This window comes from Trichosurus vulpecula, chromosome 2 (assembly GCF_011100635.1).
Source record: "Trichosurus vulpecula isolate mTriVul1 chromosome 2, mTriVul1.pri, whole genome shotgun sequence".
Taxonomy (NCBI): Eukaryota; Metazoa; Chordata; class Mammalia; order Diprotodontia; family Phalangeridae; genus Trichosurus; species Trichosurus vulpecula.
This window is the reverse complement of record NC_050574.1, coordinates 120,165,302-120,188,791: the sequence shown is the minus strand read 5'-3', so window position 1 is coordinate 120,188,791 and position 23,490 is coordinate 120,165,302. Positions and strand designations below refer to the sequence as shown.

At 42.3% G+C, this 23,490-nt stretch overlaps 1 protein-coding gene across 1 annotated transcript in view; it reads left to right on the top strand.

Moving 5' to 3' along the window:
- The window catches only part of GVQW3 (GVQW motif containing 3), an 84,564-nt gene that overhangs the window by 10,283 nt on the left and 50,791 nt on the right, over positions 1-23,490 (top strand). Inside the window, 1 exon segment of the mRNA XM_036743926.1 lies at positions 15,373-15,620. Within this exon segment, the coding sequence (XP_036599821.1) occupies positions 15,373-15,620 (248 nt within the window).

Genomic DNA, 23,490 nt, shown 5'->3' with positions numbered 1-23,490 from the left:
TATAAAGAACTGAATCAAATTTATAAGAATACAGGTTGTTTCCCAATTGATAATGGTCAAAGGCAATGAATAGGCAGATTTCAGACAAAGAAATCAAAGCTATCTGTAGTCATGTGAAAAAATGCTCTAAATCACAGTTGATTAAACAAATGAAAATGAAAACAATTCTGAGGTACCATCTCACACCAATCAGGTTGGTTAATATGACAGAAAAGGATTATGATAAATGTTGGAGGGGATGTGGGAAAGTTGGGGCATAATGCATTGTTGGTAGAGTTAGAAACTGATCCAACTATTCTGGAGAACAATTTGGAACTATGCTCAAAAGGCTACAAAACTTTGCATACTCTTTTGATCCAGCAATATTCCTACTAGGTTATCCCAAAGAGATTTTTAGAAAATAGAAAATTCGTGCAAAAATATTTATAGCAACTCTTTTTGTGGTAGCGAAGAATTGGAAATTGTGGGGATGTCCATCACTTTGGGGAATGGCTGAACAAATTGTGGTATATGATTATAATGGAATGTTATTGTGCTATAAGAAATGACAAGCAGGGTAACTTCAGAAAAACTTGAAAAGATTACATGAACTGATGTGAAGTGAAGCAAGCAAAATCAGGAGAACATTGTACACAGTAACAGCAGTATTATATGATGAAGAATTGTGATTGACTTAGCTATTCTCAGCAATATGGTGATCCAGTATAATTCCAAAGGATTCATGATATAAAATGCTATGTGCCTCCAGAGAAAGAACTGACACACTCTGAATGCAGATTGAAGCATGCTGTTTTTCACTTTATTTATTTTGTGTGTGTGTTTTTGCTCTGTATTTTCTTTCACAACATGACTAATATGGAAACATTTTTTGCATGGTTGCACATGTATACCTATATCAAATTTTTTACTGTCTTAGGGAGTTGGGGAGGGAGGGAGAAAATTTGGAGAACTCAAAATTTGAAAGAAATGAATGTTAAAAATTGTTTTTACATGCAATTGGGGAAAAATAATATTTAATAAAATTTTTTAAAAATCTACAGCCAGTTAGTGTCAGATCTGGGAGTTCTAACTCTTAATGCATGCTTTTTCCCTCTTCTTACCACCAACCTCTTGCTTTACAAAAGGATTCATTATAGAATATTTTTATCAAACTCCTATGGTGCACTTTAAGATTTTTTTAATTAAGGAAACTTAGATTTTCATACAACTTTTCAGGAAAATATTTGATGCATTGAATGATAGCATAATGGAGCTAAAGTAGAGCTAACAGATTATTATTCCAGCCATTTTATCCTACAGGTAGGAAAACAGGGTCAAAGCCTCAAAGGGAAGTGACTTGTCCAAAGTCACCCAGCAAGTCAATGGTGAGACCAGAATTAGAGGCCAAGTCTTCCTCCTTGCAATCCAGCACTTTCTCCTCAAAACCACACCTCCCCATATTTTCCCAAAGTGTCCTCTCTTGTTTCATCCAGTTGGTTTGTGTTTATCAGTACGTTCTGGCATCCAGTTGTGCATTTTTCCAGATGTTCCTCCTGGCTCTTTGGATGATGTTCCAATCTGAGTACTGGATGATATATTTTAATCCTCTTCTCCTGTCTCTGCTCTGTGAATGATCTAGACATGGGAGAACCAATAAAGATCTTAAAGCTCTCATCTGTTCCATCTCTTATTTCTGAGTGTGTTTATATTCATGACACAGTGTCTGCAACTGCGAAATTTACCCCATAATGAGGACATCTATTTCCTGAGCCATATTCTTGGGTTTCCAGACATCCTGAAAATGGCTTTTGTACTTCACTCGTGGACACCACCAGCCGTGCCCCACAAGAGTGACATTTCCATGGTAACATGTGCATTTCAAATGGGAAAACAGAGGGAGACTCAGGGGGAAAGGGGAAAGGGGCTTTCAAATGCAAATAACTCAAAAACAAGGGACATAAATAAGACACACGATGGTATGCGATGAGGTAAGATTCCACTATAAATGACACGGATTTACTGACCCTCATCTGTGCCCCAACTTAAAGTGTTCTCTCAAGTTTTCCTAGAACACTCCTCCTTCCTCTCCACCTCTACACACCTTTCTACCTTCTATCACATTGATTTATACGTGTCATCCCTCCCTCGGTCCCATTTGGGACATTGAAGGCAAGGACTGTATCTTATTCTCCCCATGTTTTACCAGAGCTGAACACTACCCATAGTAGGTGCTTGAATTTTGTCAGTAAATATTAAGGCCCTACTACGTGTTAGGCACAGTTCTAAGCACTGGGAGTATTAAAAAAAGAGAAAAGACAATTCTACTGTAAAAGAATTCCCAGTCGAATGGGGGAAAGAACACACGAGTAGCTATGTATAGACAAACTGTATACGGGATAAATAGCAAATAATAAGACCTAACAGATACATATATATATATACACACACATTATACACACACACACACACACACACACACACACACACATATATACATATATGTGTATAGCATTTACTGTTTCAGACTGTGCTAAACACTTAGAATTATCTCATTTGATCCTCACAACAAACCTGGATTGTAGATGCTATCATTCTCATTTTGCAGATGAAGAAACTGAGGTTAAATGACTTGTCCAGAGTCACATAGCTTGTGAGTGCCTGAGATGGGATTTGAACTCATGTCTTTTCAAACTCCTGGTCCAGTACTCTATCCACGAAGCCACCTAGCTGCACTAGAATTAAGGGGGATAGGAAAAGGCTTGCTGTAGAAGGTAGGGTTTAAATTGAATTGAATGATATGAAAATCCATTTTTCTACCTCTATGGTGCCTTCTCTTTGAAGATCTTAAAAACAACAACAGCCAGCAGTCTGGTGAAGTCAAGGTGCCTGGGTGGATTTGCACATCCACTGCATTGCCACTTTCTAGCCATGTGATCCTGGCAATGCCATAGAGAATTGATGATTCACTCAAGAAGGGAGCTTAGAGATTATATAATCTAACCCTCATATTTTACGACCACTGAGGCTCAGAAAGACTGAAGTGCCCAGAATCTAGTTAGATGTGGGTCTGGGCATCAAGCTGGGATTTGAACCCAGGTCTCATAGATCTAAGTCCAGCATTCTTTCCACTAGCCCATGTTGTCTTCCCACATTTGTCCCTTCCCCCATACCCCTAAATGTACACAGACCCTAGGAGAGGAAGCATCATTGAATAGCCACATTGCATCAGGGCCATAAAGTCAAGTTAGGCAGTGAAGTGTAGCCAGTTGAAGCAGCAGGGATTCAGGCCAGTAGAACACTAGCTTGTCCTGGGGCCCATCCAGGGGATGCTGGTTGGGCAAACAACATTGTTTTTGCTGTCTTGTGCCTCTAGCTCCAAGTCACATGGCAACAGCCCACTGGAGGGCTGACAAGAACTCACAGCATCTCAGGACTTATAACCACAGAAAATGGTGTGCAAAATGTCCCTACAACCTGAGAGAAGGAGGAGGCACCAGATTGTGACAAGAGATGAATACTTTCAGGTCAGGGAATAAGACACAACTCTCCTGAGCAACTGGGATCTGATCCTAGGCAAAATGGCAAAAGGACAGTGGGAGGATACAGAGTGTGTCTCTATTGCATCTCCACAATTCCATTTTTTGTCTTCTTTCCCTCCCTCCTCCTTTGTAGTGTGCCCCTGTCTGATAACCTAAGAGACCTGACTACCCAAGATGCCCCACTGTGGTGCTTAATTCATGCCTACCTTCTCCTGGCAGTGTCTTGGACTCTGGATTAGGGGTCCCCAGGCACTAGATTGGATTTATGAGTACAGCTTGAATTTGCTCTCCGAGGTAGTTGCTAGTCATTCTCTCTCCCGGTATCTCCAGTCTGTAGGAATTCCCATCAGGCAGGAGAATGTTGCTGGCATTGGTACCACCTTCCCCCCTCCACATCAAAGGCTTTCCCAGGAACCTAACAGTGAAATGAATTTAGATTTAGGTTTAGAAGACCAAGTTTCAAGTCCCGAGTAGACCATTTATTAGAGGCTTCTAGGTGGTGCAATAGACTTGGAGTCAGAAAGACCTAAGTTCAAATCCAGCCTCAGACATTTACTAGTTGAATGACCCTGAGCAGTCACATTATTTCTGTTAAGCCTCAGTTTCTTCACGTGTAAAAATGGGAATAATAAAAATGATAATACTTCTGTGGGTTGTTGTGAAGATAAAAGGAGATATTTTTGTAAAGTGCTATACAGAAATGCTAGCTATTATTACTCATCTTGGGAAAATTAATTCACCCCTCTGAGCCTCCGTTTCCCCATATGTAAAAAAGAGAGGAGTCCAATTAGATGATATCTAAGAGGGGCAGCTAGGTGGCTCAGTGAGTAGAGCATGGGCCCTGGAGTCAGGAGGACTTGAGTTCAAATCTGGCCTCAGATACCTGACACACTCACTAGCTGTGTGACCTCAGGCAAGTCACTTAACCCCAATTGCCCTGCCTTCCCCCCTCCAAAGAAAAAAAAAGTAGATGATATCTAAGATTTCTTACAATTCTAAAGGCTGTGATCCTTTTGTGAACCATTCCTGACTCTCTCCACCAACTAAACTTCCCTTCAGGTTTCTTGAATTCACTAGGCAAGAAGTAGATAGCCATCGAAGTTCTCTGAATAGAGAAGGCTAAGTGTGGAATAACGGAAAGATCATTTGGTTCTACAGTTAGAGGACCTGTGTTAAAATTTCACCTCTGTCATTAAATATCTGTGTAACCTTGGGCAAGTCCCTGGACCTCATCTTATTTGGAAAATGAGATGATTGGGCTAGATGGCCTGGAAGGTGTCCTAGAACACTGATCCAGTGAGCAGAGTGAGACATTAGGAAGGTTACTCAGAGAGCACTGTTTGGGGTGGATTGGAAAAGCCACATCAAAGAAAAAATTCAGCAGAATGTAAGCTCCTTAAAGGTAGTGACTGGTTTTGTTTTTGTTTTTGTTTTTGCTTTGTCTCTGTATCCCTGGTGCTTAGCATAGTGCCTCGTACACTGTGATTACATAAAAATGCTTTTTGTATTACCTCAGAGAAAGCTAGGTCAAAAGAGCTGAGGGTCCACTAATAATTAGATAAGTACGAATTAAAACAACTCCTATCAGATTGGCAAAAAAAAAAAAAAAAAATTACCAGAAAGTGGAAAATAGCCATTGTTGGAGGAGTTGTGAGAAGTTTGTTGTTGGTCTAGCTAGCCACCCTGGAAAGCAATTCAGGTCTCCATCTGAGGGGTCACCAAACTGTGACCTTGATCCAGCAGCGCTAATGATAGAGATCAAAGGAAGAGAAAAAGGGTCTCTATGTGTACACTTATTTTAGCAGCTATTTTTACATATATTTACAGCACAAGCGGTATAATAATTGCTATTTATTGTCTCACGCACAGTCCTCTTTTTCTAATCTGTTTTGTATATGAAAATACTCGATTTCTTTGTTGTTTGTTAAAGTCAGAATAAAAAGCTTTAAAAGAGATAAGAGTCTTAAAGAGGGTGTTGGCTTTGGGGTTGGAGAGGAAGAGGCAGAGGTGAGAAATGAAGGAAGAATCAAAGATGATGTTATGGTTATGAGCCTGGGTGATTGGAGTGATAGGGGCTCTAGCAACATAAATAGAGAAGGTAAGTGGTGGTAGACATGAGCTCAACTTGGGATGTGTTAAGTTTGAGGGACTAAGTAGGCTTGGTGGGGTGTCATCCAGCCTCTTATTGAACACCTCTCAGGACAGGAATCTAAGGCAGCCCATTCTATTGAGGGGGCAGAGCTGGTTAAAAGAGACTTTCTCATATTTATCCCGAACCTGCCTTCCTATACTTTCTTCTCATTGTTCCTAAAACTCTCCTCTGGAGCAAAGTGGAACAATGGAAAAGATATTCTGTCATCATCATCATCATCATCACTACTAGCATTTATATTCACCTTTAAGGCTTGCAGAATGCTTTATATGTGTTATCTTATTTGATCTCCTTCCTTCTCATGACAATCCTACATATATTTTCAGAAAGATATCACGTGCCCCTCAGGTCTTTTCTGAAGGCTAAGCACCACTAATTCCTTCCATTGTCCTTAATGAGACAAATTGAAAATAAAAGCATGGGTCAGGATGTGGAGGGGATGGAAGTAATAACACAGAAATGCAAAGTTTTTCAGTGTCTCTTTAAATCCCAGTGATGAGGAGGGGGCCAACAAAATAAGGGGGTCGGGAATTCAGGTATACATTTTAAAAAGCAAAAAGTGACATACTTCTTTGTTTCTTTGATCAAAGCAGATGAGAAATCAATCTATAAACATTTATTCAATCATTTCCAACTCTTCATGACTCTTTTGGAGGGTATTCTTTGGCAAAGATACTGGAATGGTTTGCCATTTCCTTTTCAGTTAATTTTACAGTTGAGGAACTGAGACAAACAGGGTTAAATGGCATGTCAGGGGTCACACAGCTAGTAAGTATCTGAGGCCAAATTGAACTCAAGGAGATGAATGTTCCTGATGTCAGGCCTGGCATTCTATCCACTGTCATTCCGCTATCCACTATCACTGGCATTCTATCCACTGTCTAGCCATAAACATTTATTAAGTACTAGGTGCTTAATTTATTTGCCAGGCACTGTGTTAAATGTTGGGAATTCAAAAAGAGGCAAAAACAGACCCTGCCCTCAAGGAGCTTACAATCTAATGAGGGAGACAACATGCAAACAAATATGTACAAAGCAGATCTGGGCTGGCGCTTGGCAAAAATTCAATCTCAGAACAGAAGATCTAGAAGGGATATTAGAGACAACCTAGTCTAACCCTCTCATTTAATGGGAGAAAACAGAAATTCAGTACCAGGATCTGCTCAAGGTCACAGAGTGAATTAGCATCAGCACCAGAACTAGGGGTTGGATGCTCTCTTGGTTCAATTGGTCTTTCCATGACCTTAGAGTTGGAAGAGACCTCAGAGACTATTGAATCTAGTCCAATCCCAGCTCAGATGCCATCTCCTTCCAAGAAGCCTTTGTCGGTCTGACAGAATCACTGAATCTCATTGTAGGAAGGGACCTCAGAGGGGAAAACTGAGATCCAGAAAAGGGAAATTATTTGCTCATTTACACAAAGAGTTAGGGATCGAGATGTGACTACAACCCAGGACTCCTGAATCATTTGTTGGGAGGCATAGTTATTGGATAGGGTTTGCCCTTGCTTGTATCTGAGCTCCATTCCTATTCTAGGATTCTAGAATTCTGTGCTCTTTGCTTCACACCACAGTGTGTGTTGTTGCCTCTCTTTTACCTGTCTTCCTCTGTGCCTTACCCACACCCCCATGCTGTTGCCTAATCTGCCACCCCAGTGTAGTGTCCACACGCTCTGGCCCTCTTTCTCCCCTTACCCCCACATCAAAGCCTGCTCTTGTTTTACTGGTTGCTAATATATGATAAAATGTTAATGACATTGATGCTTCTCCTCACTCTTCTCAAACCAGATTAGATGACTTACTGTATCCACCCAACCTTGCTCAACCCATCATTTTCCCCTGGAATTCCATCACCACTGTCTATTGGCATCCTGTCCATCTTTTAAGGATAAGCTTAGCTGAAAAAAAATGACACCTCCTCCAGAAAGTCTTCCTTAATATCACAGAATCTCAGGATAGGAAAGAAACTTAGGAGAGATCCAATCTGACCCATGTTGTTCAGTTGTTTTGGTCCTGTCCAACTCACCATGACACTGTTTGGGGTTTTCTTAGCAAAGATACTGAGTGGTTTGCCATTTTACAGATAAGAAAACTGAGGCAAACAGGGTTAAGTGACTTGCCCACGGTTACATACCTAGTAGGTGGCTGAAACCGAATTTGAACTCAGGTTTTCCTGACTCTAAGCCCAGCACTCTATCCACTGCACTACCTAGCTGCCCTAATCTGACCCACACATGAGCAGGAATCTCATTACCAAAACCTGTGATAAGTAGACATCCAGTTTCCACACAAAGGCCTCTAGTAATGGACAACTCCCTCCCTTTCAAGGGCAGCCCATTCCACTTCTGGACAGTCTAGTTTTCAGGGAGTTTTTTCCCTATCTCAACCTGAAATCTGCCTCTCTATAGCTTCCCAGTTCTAATTTTAGAGCCAAGCAGAATAAATTGAATCTTTCTTCCACCTGAACCTAGCTATTGCACCATCCCCATGTCTTCTCTTCTCCAGGTTAAGTACCCCAGTTCCTTCCAGTGATCCTTTTATGTCTTGGTCTCTAATCCTCATTTCTCCAGCACCAACCATTACATATAGCATGAATGCAGCATGCTAAAGGGGAAAGGATACTGGGCAGGGAGTTGGGATATCTGGATGTCCAAACTTCATCACTTGTAAATCTGTGACTTTGGGCAAATTACTTCAAACCTCTCAGACTTACATTTCTCATCTTTAAAGTGGAAATAATATTTCTTTCACCTCGTTGGCTTGTTACGACTATGGAATAAGAATGAAGATAAGTTCTTTGTAGCCAGAAAGTACTGTATAAATGTGAGCATTCATATATTTTAAGTACTTAAGAATTGTTTTAAGGGAAACAATTTTTACAACTAGTGTTTCTGATAAGGGCCTCATTTCTAAAATGTATAGAAAACTGAGTCAAATTTACAAGAATACAAGTCATTCTCCAATTGATAAATGGTCACAGGATAGGAACAGGCAGTTTTCAGAGGAAGAAATTAAAGCTATCTATAGTCATATGAAAAAATGCTCTAAATCACTATTGATTAGAGAAATGCAAATCAAAATAACTCTGAGGTACTACATCATACCTATCAGATTGACTAACATGACAAAATAAGAAAATGATAAATGTTGGAGAAGATAGTAGGAAGTTGGAACACTAATTCATAGTTGGTGGAGCTGTGAGCTGATCCAACCATTCTGGAGAGCAATTTGGAACTATGCCCAAAGGGCTATAAAAATGTGCATACCCTTTGACCCAGCAATACCACTTCTAGGGTTGTATCCTAAAGAGATCATAAAAATGGGAAAAGGACCCACATGTACAAAAATATTTATAGCAGCTCTCTTTGTGGTGGTCAAGAGCTGGAAATTGAGTGGATGCCCATCAGTTGGAGAATGGCTGAACAAGTTGTGGTATATGAATGTAATGGAATACTATTGTCCTATAAGAAATGATGAACAGACAGACTTCAGAAAAACCTGGAAAGATTTCTATGAACTGATGCTGAGTGAAGTGAGCAGAACCAGGAGAACATTGTACACAGGAAGAGCTACAGTCTATGATGACTGATTTTGATAGACTTAGCTCTTCTTAGCAATGCAAGAACCTAAAACAATTCCAAAGGACTCATGATGGAAAATGCCATCCACATCCAGAGAAAGAACTGTGGAGTCTGAATGAAGAGCAAAGCAGGCTATTTTCTTTTTTTGTTTGTTTTGTTTTCTTTCTCATGGTTTCTCCCATTCGTTATAATTCTTCTATACAACATGACTAATGTGAAAATATGTTTAATAGGAATATATATGTAGAGCCTATATCAGATTGCAGGCCATCTAGGAGAGGGAAGGGGGAGGGAGGGGGAAAAATTTAAAACTTATGGAAGTAAATGTTGAAAACTAAAAATAAATAAATTAACTAAAATTTTTTTTAAAAAAGAATTGTTTTGAGAGAGAAATGGAAAAGTGAATAGAAAGCTGCCCTCAGCATCAAGAAGATCTGCGTTCAAGTCCCCCATACTGGCTTTGTGACCCCGGACAAGCCATTTAGCCTCTTGGTATAATCCTCTAAGACTCTCCAAGACCCTTGAAGAGCAGGGGCTGATCTACTTTGGGAGAGGGAGTTTCCTGATTGAGAATACCCTATACCAATGAAATAAGTGGGAAAGCAAGGACTAAGAAGAAATGTTCACTGAATGAATGAATGAACAGAGAAAAATTGATAGGCATGCTCAAATAATATCTGTTGAATGATTAAATGTACACATGGATTCATTAACCTAAAGGAATGAATCTCTAATGTTGGAATTTGAGACACTGGTGACACATTTGGGAGTGGGGGAGGTCTTTTTATTTCCTTTCTTTTTTTATTATTTTAATAGTATTTTGTCTTTTTCCCCCAGTTGCATGTCAGGAAAATTTTTAGCATTCATTTTTACAAGATTTTGAGTTCCAAAATTTTCTCCCTCCTTCTTCTCCCCCTTCTGAAAATGATAGGCAGTTAGATATAGTTTATACATGTGCTATCATGTAAAAATATTTCCATATTAGTAAAGGTTGTGAAAGAAGAAACAGATCAAAAGGGGAGAAAACACAAGAAAGAATAAAGTAAGTGGAAAAAATATGCTTCGATCTGCATTCAGAGTCCATCAGTTTTTATCTGGATGTAGACAGCATTTTGTATTTGTCTTAGATCATTGTGTTGCTGAGAAGAGCTGAGTCATTCATAGTTGATTATCACACAATGTTGCTGATACTGTGTACAATGTTTTTCTGGTTCTGTGCATTTCACTTTGTACCAGTTCATACAAGTCTTTCCAGGTTTTTCTGAAGTCTGTCTGTTCATCATTTCTTATAGGACAATAGTATTCCATTACATTCACATACCACAGCTTGTTCAGCCATTCCCCAATTGATGGGTATCCCCTCAATTTCCAATATTTTGCCACCATGAAAGGGGCTGCTATAAATATTTTTGCACATGTAGGTCCTTTTCCCTTTTTATGATCTCTTTGGGATATAGATGGCAGAAGTCTTTTAAAGCAGGAGAACCTTCCAACATGAAGACCCCCATAAAGCTCATATTCCCCTGTGATGTTGCAATCCAATAAATTTTTCAAGGAGCTGTTACTTCATTGTGGGGGGTCCTCCTACCACTGACACAAATCCCAACCTCTTCATGCTTTAGTAGAAAGTTTTGTGAGCTGCTGTGACCAAAAACAGTCATTCCCTGGTGGGAGGTAGGGAAGCACCCTTCTGGTGATAAGGAGCCTCTCTGAATTTACCTAGACTGGTCCTTGGAGGAGAGGGACACATCCAATCCACCACCAGGTCCATGCTAGAAGAGAAGGCTTTCCAGGCAGGTGTGCTCTTCTCATCTTGGCCAGTTAAAATCCTTTTCTTCCTTAAAAGCTCGGGTCAGGTGCTACTTCCTCCACCTCCCTGGTCTATCCCTCCCTCCTTCCCAAGATGAAAGTGATTTTTTTTTCTGTCCTCAAATTTTCTAAGAGTAAGTAATAATTGTTGCTATTGTTCAGTCGTGTCCTACCGTTCATGACCCCATCTGGGCTTTTCTTGGCAGAGATACTTGAGTGATTTGCCATTTCCTTCTCCAGGTCATTTTACAGATGAGAAAACTGAGGCAAACAGGGCAAAGTAACTTGCCCAGTTACCTGGGACACTTGCCCAGGGGTCACACAGCTAGTGTCTGAGGCTGGATTTGAACTCAGGAAAATGAGTTTCCTTGACTCCAGGCCCAATGCTCTATCTACTGTGCCACCTAGCTGCCCCTATGTAATAACAGGTAGCATTTCTATAGTATTTTAAGGTTTGGAAAGCACTTTACATATATTGCCTCATATTATCTGTATTTTACTGATGAGGAAACTAAAGCTGAGAAAGATGAAGTGACTTGGCTAGGGTCACACAGCTAGTGTCTCAGGCAGAATTTGAATTCAGGTCTACCAGCCTCCAGGTGCAATAGCAACCGTACCTTCCCTCCCCCCTCAACTCCAGCTACCTGGTGAGTACTTTATCTGGATCTAGCCTTTATGTTTGTGTGTACATGTCATTTTCCTCCCCCCAGTAGACTATAAAATCCTTAAAAGCAGGCACTAGGTCATTTTTCATTTTTGTCTATGAATGAAAATGCGGGTGTTTACTCTGTGCTAAGCATAGGGCTAAACACTGGGGATATATATATATATATATACATACAAAAGACCTTGCCCTGAGGGATTTATATTTTAATGGGAGAAACAAATATTTAAGGGCGTGGTGGACAAGGAAGAGAATTTTGGTCTCCAAAGTCCCAAGGACAGTCATTGAGGCGATGGGCATAGTTTGATGCAACCTATCCAGGAACAATGGCAGGATTAGTTGAGTGGTTTATGTTTTCAGTACTGGAGGGATTCTGGGAGAAGAAAGGGTACTTTCAAGGAAAACCATTGGATGGCAAGGAGGCTATGGAGGAGGTGGCTGAAGAGGAGAGAGATCATAAATTCCTTAGAGGCAAGGACTATGTCATCTTTCATCGTTATATAGCCCCAACCACAAGCTGGGGACCTTGCACTTTCTTAGGTGTTTGATACTTGTTTGTTGAAATGAACTGTACTGAATTGGTAGGACCTGCCAATTGTGTTTTAGAAATTCGATTAAGTTCAATTAAAAAAAATATTTATTAAGCACTTACCATGTGCCGCAGGTCCTAGATATATAAGGATAAAGTAAAACATCAATCCTGCCCTCAAGAGACATGCCATCTAATTGGGGGGGGGGTGTCGTATGTTCAGTTATTTCAGTCATGTCTGACTCTTTGTGACCACATTAGGGGTTTTCTTGGCAAAGATACTGTAGTGGTTTGCCATTTCCTTCTCTAGCTCATTTTATAGATGAGGAAATGGAGGCAATTGGGATTAAATGACTTGCCCAGGGTCACACCGCTACTAAGTATCCCAGGCTAGACTTGAACTCGTGAACATGAGTTTTCCTGATTCCAAGCCCAGGGCTCTATCCACCGTGCCACCTACCTGCCAGCCTAATAAGGGGCATGAATCATAAAACATGTCAACAATTATCATAAAAGGCGGATTTAGAATGTGTAAGCATCAAGGTCCAATATAGGAATTTGTGATTTCATAGGTACAGAGCCAACTGCAGAACTACAGGTCAATATCTCTGTGCAACTTAGTTTAAGAGAATTGTCCAGAGCACTGGGAGCTAGGTGACTCACCCAGGGTCATTCAGCAAGAACAAGTCAGCAGGACTTACACTTGGATTTTTCTGTCTCTCAGGCCATCTCTATGCCCGTGATGGGGTGTTAGAAATCATACCCTTAATGTGAGCCTATGCCCACTCTGTACTCAGTTGTCCTTAGGCTGTGGATCCATCACAACACTCACACTACAGAACAAGTCCATATCTACTGCTCCTGCCTGGAATGTTTCCACCCTAATTGGCTTCTTGACTCCTCTGGCTTTTGGGATCACTATTTCACTCTCTCTTCACTACTTCCTATCTCATCCTTTGGATTTGGTCCTCTGGGGAACTTCTTAATCAATCCACTGTGGACTCTGGTTTTCTTTCTCAGATTCTGACTTGAACCATGACCCTTTTCCCCTCAACAGGGTTCTTCCTTTTCCCTGAATTATCCTGTTAATTACCTTTAAGTGTTGGTATACACTTTGTTCCCATCTACTCTAGGGGCCAGGCATTCATTAGAAATAATATCTCGAATTTGGTTCTGTATTCTTTTTGGTCTGACCTAGGTTTGTGCCAGCATAGGGAACTCCTGGTGTGGAAACTCTCTCCCCTGGTGCAGGTCAACAACTCCTCTGAAACTTAGGATCTTAGAAAGTTACCTGGGAAACTTGAGAGAGGAAGAGACTTATTTGCCCATCACAGCAGGGTAATGGAGTTGAGACTTAAGCCTTGAGACATCTAGCTCAGAGTTCAGTTAACTTTTTATTTTTGTTCCAATCTTGTGATTTCATCAATGTGAAGAACTCTCTCCACCTGTACTATGTAGATCTAGCAATTCATCTGCAACTTGTCTTAGAGAGTTTTCAAGGCACCGAGAAGTCCAGTGACTTGCCTATGGTCACACAGCTTATATGTATGTATCACAGGCATGACTTGAACACAGGTCGTCCCGACTCTAAATCAGTGCTACTGTCATCATCATCATCATCATCATCATCATCATCGCCAGGGTTTATATAGAGCTTACTATGTGCCAGGCACTGTGCTGAGTGCCTTACAAATATCTCATTTGATCCTGACAACAACCCTGGAAGGTAGGTGCTAGTATAATTCCCTTTTTTACAGATGAGGAAACTGAGGGAAACAGAGGTTAAGTGACTTGCTCAGGGTCACACAGTAAGTGTCTGAGGTCCCATTTGAACTCAGGCCTTTTTTTTTGGTAGTTTTTTTTGTTTTTATTTTTATTTTTAGTTTACAACACACGGTTCTACATAATTTTGAGCTCCAGATTTTCTCCCCTCCTTCCCCCCTCCCTCCCTAAGACAGCATGAAATCTCATATAACTACCACATGTAACTTCGCATTGAATTAATTTATCTACTAGTCAAGTTATGGAGAAGAATTATGACCAATGGAAAGAATCATGAGAAAGAAGAGACAGAACCAAGAACAAAAACAAAAACAAAAGAGAAGAAAAAAAGGGGGAAAAAAGGCAAGTATGAAGTGTGCCTCAATCTGCATTCAAACTTCACAGTTCTTTCTCTGGATGTAGATAGCATTCTCCATCGTGAGTCCTTTGGAGTTGTCTTTGTACCTTGTGTTGCTGAGAAGAGCGAAGTCTGTCAGTGTTGGTCCTCACAGAATCCATATATCTGTGGCTGTGCACAACGTTCTCCTGGCTCTGCTCCGCTCACTCAGCATTATGTCATGTAGGTTTTTCCAGGTTGTTATGAAGTCCGTATCATCCCCATTTCTTAGAGCACAATAATATTCCATTACCTTCGTATACCACAACTTGTTCAGCCATTCTCCAATTGATGGGCATCCCCTTGATTTCTAATTCTTTGCTACTACAAAAAGAGCCGCTATAAATATTTTTGTACATATGGGTCCTTTTCCCGCTTGTGTGATTTCTTTGGGATACAACCCTAGAAGTGGTATTGCTGGGTCAAAGGGTATGAACATTTCTATGGCCTTCTTGACTCCATCCCCAGTGCTCTGTGCACTATGGTGCCATCTAGCTGCCCCTAGGTATTTCCCTGTCTCTGTCTCTCTCTCATTCTTTCTCTCCACATAGATTATAATTATCTCTTAGAAATCAAAGCTTGTGTACCACTCTGCACATAATAAGTGTTATTTTATTATTATTATTATTAGAGAGTATACTGACTTGGAATCAGGAAGACCTGTGTTCATGTTTCACCTCTAATACTTACAAGCTAAGACACATAAATACAAATGCCTTAGAAATCACCACTTGGAGGTCTCTCTGCACATAGTAGGTGCCTAATTGTAAATGTCTTAGAAACCATGGCTTGGAGGCCACTCTGCCCAGTGTGGGCGCTTTCTAGCTGAATCAAATCGTAGCCCACTGCAGTAGCCAGGGACTCGTGGCCTTGGGGGCGCAGAGGAGACCCTTGCACAACATCAGAGAGTGGAGGGAACTGGCTTCAGAGGCAATCAAAATGGTGATGTTTGTGTTTTCTGGGTCTGCACGGTCAATAAATTCTGAACTACAAGTGATTCTTTACCCCATCTTTCATGATTTTATGTGACTTAAGGGAATGAAAGCATAACATCCTGCTTCCCCGTAAGCTCTCTGGCAGCGATGTTGGCACCAATTAAAGCTGAGTCTGTGTAATTAATCAAAACCAATTTGGAAACACTAGTGATTGGCTGGTCTGTTGTGCTGCCTGCTGCACATACAGTAGTTCTTCTGATTAGTCGAGGAGACAGGCACATATGAACTTTTTACGGGTTTGTGGTGCTGGCTGAAAGTGTTGGCTATGTCATCTGAAATGACTAATGAGGCTAGAAACTTAATCCTTGGGAGTGAGCTTATGAAGAAGGCCTGCTGTCTATACTTGGCTCCAGTTTTGCAACACAGATGGAAAAGAGACTGAATGGGGTAGTGGAAAAAAAAACACGGAATTGGGGAGTCAGGGGATCTGCCTTTAAGCTCTGGTTCTGCTTCTAACTAGCTGCGTGACCTTGGGTATGTCCCTTCCCCTCTCCGAAATTCAGTTGTTGCTAGGAAATTCGAGAAGGGCATTGTACTGAAGGGAGGGCTACAGGGGTCTGATAGTTGACAAGGAAGCTGGGTGAATGCTTACCAAGGTAAGAGAAAAAGGAGGAACCCTGTAAGTTTGAGGTAAAGGGAAACCATCCACAAGTTCTGGGAAGAGACACAACAGCCTTAATGTCCATGAAACAGAGTCTAGTAGACAGCAGAGCTGCTGTATCAGGGCCATACCCTGTGGCAACCACTAAAAATAGTCACAGGCAGCCAATCTAGGAAGAAGGTTTGATGTCCTGTCCCCTGCCTCAATACAAGAATGGAGACTGATAGAGACAGAATGTCAGGGAGTGGGTGAGGTAGCAGCCAGCCAGACAGCACGGGCCATCAAGGACTGGACCCATGGGCATAAGACAAACACAGATATCTCTGAGATGAGATCTTACATGATAAGTGCATGAAAGGAAGGAAACAAGCATTTATTAAGCACCAACTATGTGCCAGGCACTGTGTTAAGTACTTTACAAATATTATCTCATTTGATTCTCACAATAATCCTAGGAGGTAGGTGTGACTATCATCCTAATTTTACAATTGGGGTAACCGAAGCAGAGATTAAATGGCTTGCCCAGGGTCACACAGCTAGTAAATATCTAAGGCTGGATTTGAACTCAGATCTTCCTGATTCCAAGCCATTTCCTTCTCCAGCTTGTTTTACAGATGAGGAAACTGAGGCAAACAGGGTTAAGTGACTTGCCCAGGGTCATGCAGCTAGTAAATGTCTGAGGCAGGATTTGAATTCCGGAAGATGAGTCTTCCTGACTCCAGACCCCGCACTCTATCCCCTGTGCCACCTAGCTACATCTAAAGAGAGTCAAATGTTATGGGAGGCCATAGATTACAATGGATAATAGATTTAGAGCTAGAAGGGATCTTAGAGGTGACCCTGTCCAACTCCATTTTACAGAAGAGGAAACTGAGGCCCAGAAAGGTTAAGTAACAAGTCCAAGGTTGTGTAAATAGGAAAGGGACAGAGCTGGATTTTAAACCCAGGTCCAATTTTAAATCCAGCACTGGTCAAGGCAAGGGTCATTACTCTGAAACAGAGATCAGGAAAGGTTTCATGAAGCAGATGGCATTTCAAAGACTCTCAGGAGTGGAGCAACTTCAGAGGCCACATCCAACCAGCCTGTATCTCACCTGAGCAAAAGCCACCTCTCCCCCATCCCTGACATATTGCCATCTAGCTTTTGCCCCTCTAGGGAGTATCTGGAGGAAATGGCCAAGATGGCAAAGGGTCTCAAGACCATTCTGATTGAGGATAAGACTTATTCAAGGACCCAGGCATGTAGAATCTGGAGAAGAGAAGATTCTGGGAGGACTCGATGGTCTTCCTTAAGCATTTGGACTGTATTGTAGAGAAGAGATTAGTTTCATTATGCTTGGTCCTGGAGGGCAGAACTGGAAATTGTGGCCGGAAGTTGTAGAGTGGCAGACTTTGGATGAATGCAAAAAAAAAACAAACAAAAACCAAAAACAAAAAACCCTTCCCAACAATTAGAACTATCTAAAAGTAGAAAGAGATGCCATGCCACCCCATGTTCCCCTTTACGTGTTGTCTTTCCCTACTAGAATGCTAGCTCCTTGAGGGGAGGGACTGTCTTGCTTTTATTTTTATGTTCTACTTGGTGCAGTGCCTGGCACGTAGTAAGTGATTGATAAATGTATGTGTGCTCTCTCTCTCTCTCTCTCTCCCTCCCTCACCTATTTAACCTATCCTATCATCTCTCTATCCATCTTCCTATCTTTTCATCTATGTATCCATTTGTTTTCTATCTTCTGTCTATTCTTCCACCTATCCTTCCATCTTTGCATCTTCTATCCATGCATCCTTCTTTCTATCTTTCCATCTTCTATCTATCCATCTGTCTCTTCATCTTTCATCTATGTATCCATCCATCCTTCTATCTCTTTATCTCCTATCTCTCTCCCCATCTCTTTACCTATGTATTCATTTTATTTATCTGTTCTCTATCCATTTTATCTATCTATTTGCTTTTCTTTGTATCCTCATATATCATTAAGGCAGAATTCATGATTTCAAAGAAAATCATGAATATGCCTGAATGGTCCACAATCGCAGGATGTAAGGAATTCTCGAAGTAGAAGGCAGAGGAGTTAAAGCATATATTCAAGCTCCGAAATAGCAGACCCAGGGACCAGTATCCCCAATTTGATATCCTGGCAAGAACCTTCCAAAACCGATATGGCCATCTCACAATAGTTACCAGGAGGTTACAGAAAAATATTATGGCAGCAAGCCAAGCCATACTGGTGCTTCCCCCCAATGCTAGGGCCCTCCAGTAAGAAGATTACCCAGTGGCCTCAAGCCCTTGCTCAGCACTCTTTGGTCTGCACAAGGGTCAGTCCTGCTTTTAGTAGTGCCTGCTGCTGCCACTGCTGCTGCCACTGCTGCTGCCACCACCGCCACTTCTCCTTCTCCTCCCTCCACTACGTCTCAGTCTCCAAGCTGTGTTCTCTCCTTTTATATAGTCACCAGACTTCATCCCATCGACTAGAACGTCATCTGAGTGACCAGAACTCAGGCGCCTACCATGGGCTCTGGTCTTAGCCACTCCCCCTAGGACCCTGAGAGCCCCCCTTGAAGCCTATTCAAATGGGCGGGAAAGATCTTCCCATTTACTGATTGCCTTTACACCTCAGGACTTAGTATAGCTCCTGGCACATAGTAGGTGCTTAATAAATAGTAGGTGCTTATTTACTATTGTACATCTATACTGTTCAGCTATGGATTGGGCTACAAGGCCTCTGTAGTCAATTCTGATTACAAGATTTTGTGATTCTGGGGCAAAGCTCATTGAACTTTAGTTCTAACAGAGACAACTCTAAAGCTTCCATAGGGAGTGTACATTCCAGGCAGGGAGAACATAGATGTGTTCCTAGGTGTGGTCCAACACACCCCAGTATCTCAAAAAATTTTATTTGAACCCACCCCCAGACATGGTGACCCAAGTCTGTCTTGCCTGTCCTGCTCTGGTCTAGTTCTGGCTCTCACTGGAAGACCCCACCCAACAACTTAAAAGGTATGTGACCTTAAACAGCTCACTTCCCCTGAGTTGTTTGGTTCTGAGTCTCTGTTTCTTCCACTGTAAAATGGAAATGACTATCTCTCTCATAGGGTTGTATGGCTAGGTAAAGCAACATGCTTTGGGATCATTGAGTACTAAAGGAAAAGAAAATCTCACCACAATCCTCTTCTCATGGAGCCCAAGACCCTAGAAGAAATCATGGATCTCTGAAGTATGAAATGGGTCCTAGCAAAGCCTCCCACCCTCCAGTGGGGAAGTGCCACACAGGAGGCAGAGGGAGGAGGTACACTTCTCAGATCTTGCCAAGGATGCCCAAAGGCCAAGCTTGTCCAGGCTTTGGCAACTGGCTGTATGAGCAGGTGCCTTCCCACTGTTCCACACTGCCTCTCAAAAAACAGCTGACCATGTATCTGCAGATTCAAGGCATGGGATCCAAGGCTCCCAGAATATAGTGCTAGAAAGATCCTAACAGATCATTAAACACTCTTATTTTACAAGTAGGGAAACTGAGACCCAGCTTTTGGGAAAGTGACTTGCCCAGGGTCCTACAGGGTATGGGCAGCAGAGGCAAGATATCAGTCCAAGGCTTCTGACTTCAAAGCCTTCACCCTTCTACCACAGTGAGCTGCTTCCCGTTGCCCATAGGTGCAGATCCAATAGTGGGGTAGGGGAGTCGGGGGCTGACAAAGAAAAATCCTTGGGCTTTTGCTTGGGAATCCTGGCACGGATGACTCCATTTTTATTGGGCTCTTTATTGGCCGTATAAAAACTGGCCTCCGTCACTGGCACAGACAGTCAATCCCAAACTGGTCATTTCCTCCAGAAATGCCGAATGTAAGCCCAAGCCAGTACTGCTGTCAACAACTGACCTAGAAAAAAATCATCGTCACAAAAATCACCCTCTTCCGAGTAAAATTGAAAAAGAATTGGGCCAGGAAGTACACTGTAATTTCAACTCCTCCATGGCTGTCTGCTCTGGAACTGCTGATGTCAGTGATGTGGCTAACATCTGGAGGACAATTAATGAGACCCGAAAGCTTCTTGGCCTTGTCTCTGGGCTACATCTTTCTTTACCCTTCCACTCCATCCCAGGCTAAGCCAGTTTCTTCAATATGAGTTTGTCTCCTGAAAGGGTCTCACTGGTCATGAACTGCAGCTGGAGGTGAGGTGTGGCCATGTTTCCATGCTTTGGATTCAGTTTGGCTCATCTTTTAAGCAAGGGGCCAAAATGTCTTTCTGGGGCTGACCTGGAAGGGTTTCAGTGTTTTTCCTATGAAAAATTGTGCTGTGGTTTTGAGCATCTACCATAATTTCCTTTGGAAGTGGACTCCATCCAAATGAGGGGGGAGCTGCAATGACATTTGGTTTCCTCTGGTCTGTCTTCTCAAGGATAACAAAGTTAGAGTTGGAAGGTAGAGGTCATCTCATCTTACCTCTTCATTTCACAAGAGGAAGCGTAAGCCCAGAAAGGGGATTTTCCTCCAGTGGCTCCCTATTATCTCAGGGATCAAATATAAAATCCTTTGTTTGGCTTTTAAAGCCCTTTGTAACCTGACCCTTTCCTCCATTTCCAGCCTTCTTATGCCTCACTCCCCCTTATGTACTCTGTGGTCCAGTGATACTGGCCTCCTAGCTGTTCCTCACACAAGACACTCCATCTCCTGATGCCGAGTCTTTTCACTGGCTGTCCCCCATGCCTGGAATGTTCTCCCTCCTTATGTCTGCCTCCAACCTTCCCAAGTTTCCTTCAAGTCTCACCTTCTGCATGGAGCCTTTTCTAGTCCTCCTTACTCTTAGTGCCTTCCCTTTGACACTACCCCCAGTCTATCTTGTCTGTATCTTCCTTGTACGTATCCGATCTTGTGTTGTCTTCTCCATAGACTGGTGAGCTTCTTGAGAACAGGGACTGTCTTTAACTATTCTTTGAATCCCCAGCACTTAGCACAGTGCATGCCAGCTCAGTGACTGATTTACTCGAGGCAGTGTGGCATAGTGGATGGAGAGCTGGCCTTGGTCGTGGGCTCAAGCTAGAAGGACGTAATACGCTCTTTGTGTGACACTGGGCGACACACTGAACCTCTCTTTGCTCTAGGCAACTCTCTGAGACTGTAAGTTCCAGCGATGCTGACCTTTGTTGGTCAAGAGAGTTTCCTCAGCTGGGAATGAGGATGATGATAAGCCACTGGGCAGACTTTCTTGGGGCGGGGGGAAGACAGGTGGGACTACTGCAGGACGGGTGAGGATCTCCTATGAGGCCAACAGAATAAGAGGGAAGAGCTAAAAATCATGACATTTTAGATGTGGAAGAAAACACTTAGGTCATGTAGTCCAACTACTTAATCTTGCAAAGGAGGAAACAGGGTCAGCGACAGGCACAGAGGAGGATGGTAGCACAGCAGATAGAGCACCAGGCCTGGAGTTAGGAAGAGCTGAGTTCAAATCCAGCCTCAGACACTTAATAGCTGTGTGACCCTGGACAAGTCAGTTAACCTCTGTTTGCCTCAGTTTCCTCGCCCGTAAAATAGGGATAATAACAGCACCTACCTCACAGGGTTGTTGGGAGAATCAAATGAAATAATCGTTGTAAAGCACTTATGTGCCTGGCACATAGTAGGTGCTATATTAAATGTTAGCTATATAACTAGGCCTGCACTGAAAATCTAGGTCTCTTAATTTCTATTCCTGTGCTCTTTCTCCTGCAACACACTCACTGCCCATTCCTTTGAGATTTAAAATTTACCGTGAATTCCTAGAGATTCATACAGAGCAATTTTGATTTTCACAAGTTTCTTTGCTTTTAATCTTTTTTTTTTTTTTGAAGGGGGAAGGCAGGGCAATTGGGGTTAAGGACTTGCCCAAGGTCACACAGCTAGTAAGTGTATCAAGACTCCAGGGCCGGTGCTCTACTTACTGCACCACCTAGCTGCCCCTCTCTGCTTTTAATCTTGATCATTATCCCCACACAGAGGCATGTGACGGCCCAAGACAGCTGCATTTGGGGACTTAAAGATAATAATAATCTCTAGCATTTATATGCAGCTTTAAAGCATTTACATACATAATCCTCACAAAAACCCTGTGAGTTAATAGCTATTATTATCCCCATTTTATAGACATGGAAACTGAGGCAAATGGAGGTTAAGCGACTTGCTCATGGTCACACACCTAGTAAGCATTTGAGGCAAGATCTGAACCTAGGTCTTCCTGACTCCAGATTCAACACTGTGCCACCTAGTACTGGTCTGAAAGAGAACTGAAAAAGTTTCCTTAAAAGAGGTGGTCTAGACTGAGGTAGTGAGTTTTTAATTGAGGCACATCTTACCTCACACAAATGAAAGCAGCGGAGAAAGCTAGCTGCAGGGGGAAGGGGGCACAGCAAGAGAGGGTTTGGACATGACAAAGGATGTGGCCCCCAGAAAGATAGATACAGCTGCATCACCTTTGCCAGAGGAAGGCACACCTGGATCTCAGCTTTAGTTATGATGACCTTAGAAGGTCACAGAAGGAGGAAGGGGGCTGATGATGTGGTGGGAAGCCGGCTTCTTAGATTACACACAGCGGTGTGCTGGTAAATGTTGAACAATTGACTCTATGGGGAAGGGGTGACATACTCATGACACACTTTTTTTTTAAATTTTTTTAAAATTTATTTTTATTTTTAGTTTACAACAGACCGTTCTACATAATTTTGAGTTCCAGATTTTCTCCCCTCCCTTCCCCCTCCCTCCCCACTTTTAATTTTAATCTTCACTATTAACATATACTCCATCACTTTCTTTAACCTAAACAATCGGCAGAAGCACTAATTTGCAGCATTTGCAGTATCCTAGGCACAAATGCTCACTGTGAAAATTTAACAATCAGCTCTTGAGACCTGGTAAGAACTGCCCTCAGCAAATCTCATCACTCCCCCTCTGGGTGTGGGAATGCCTTGTCCCATTCTTCACATTCAGGGCCACTTAGCAATGTGAGGGAGAGATGGGTCTTAGAGGGAGGGGCAAGATCTCCCTCAGCCTCATTTGTCTGGTTTCCCATCTCTGACATCACAGCCAGTGAAATGCCACCAGATGACCTTCAAGGCCCTGATGTAACATGAGGCATTAAAGCTTCTAGGCGTATAGGCTTTCAGGAAACTGAGCAGGACAGAAGTTGCCAGGTAGGACTGGGCAAGTCTAGAGCAGACAGAGTCTGCCTCATAGGGGGCCTATGGAGTTCAAAGAGGCCCCCCCAAAACAGGGAGGTGGGAGTACTTCCTCTGATACTTTAATGGAACCATCATCCCCTTGACTGGGTTCTTCCTTCCATAATACAGATCAAAACCCACCCACACCTTTGCTACCTGGTGACTCTTGCCTGGGTCCTTCTGCTAGTCCTCTAGAAGGCATTCCCTGATGCACCTTGCAACAGGGACCTTACGCTGGATCTTTTGACACTGCATGGATAGTGGTGGAACATGTGGGTTATCCCTCCTGGCCACATG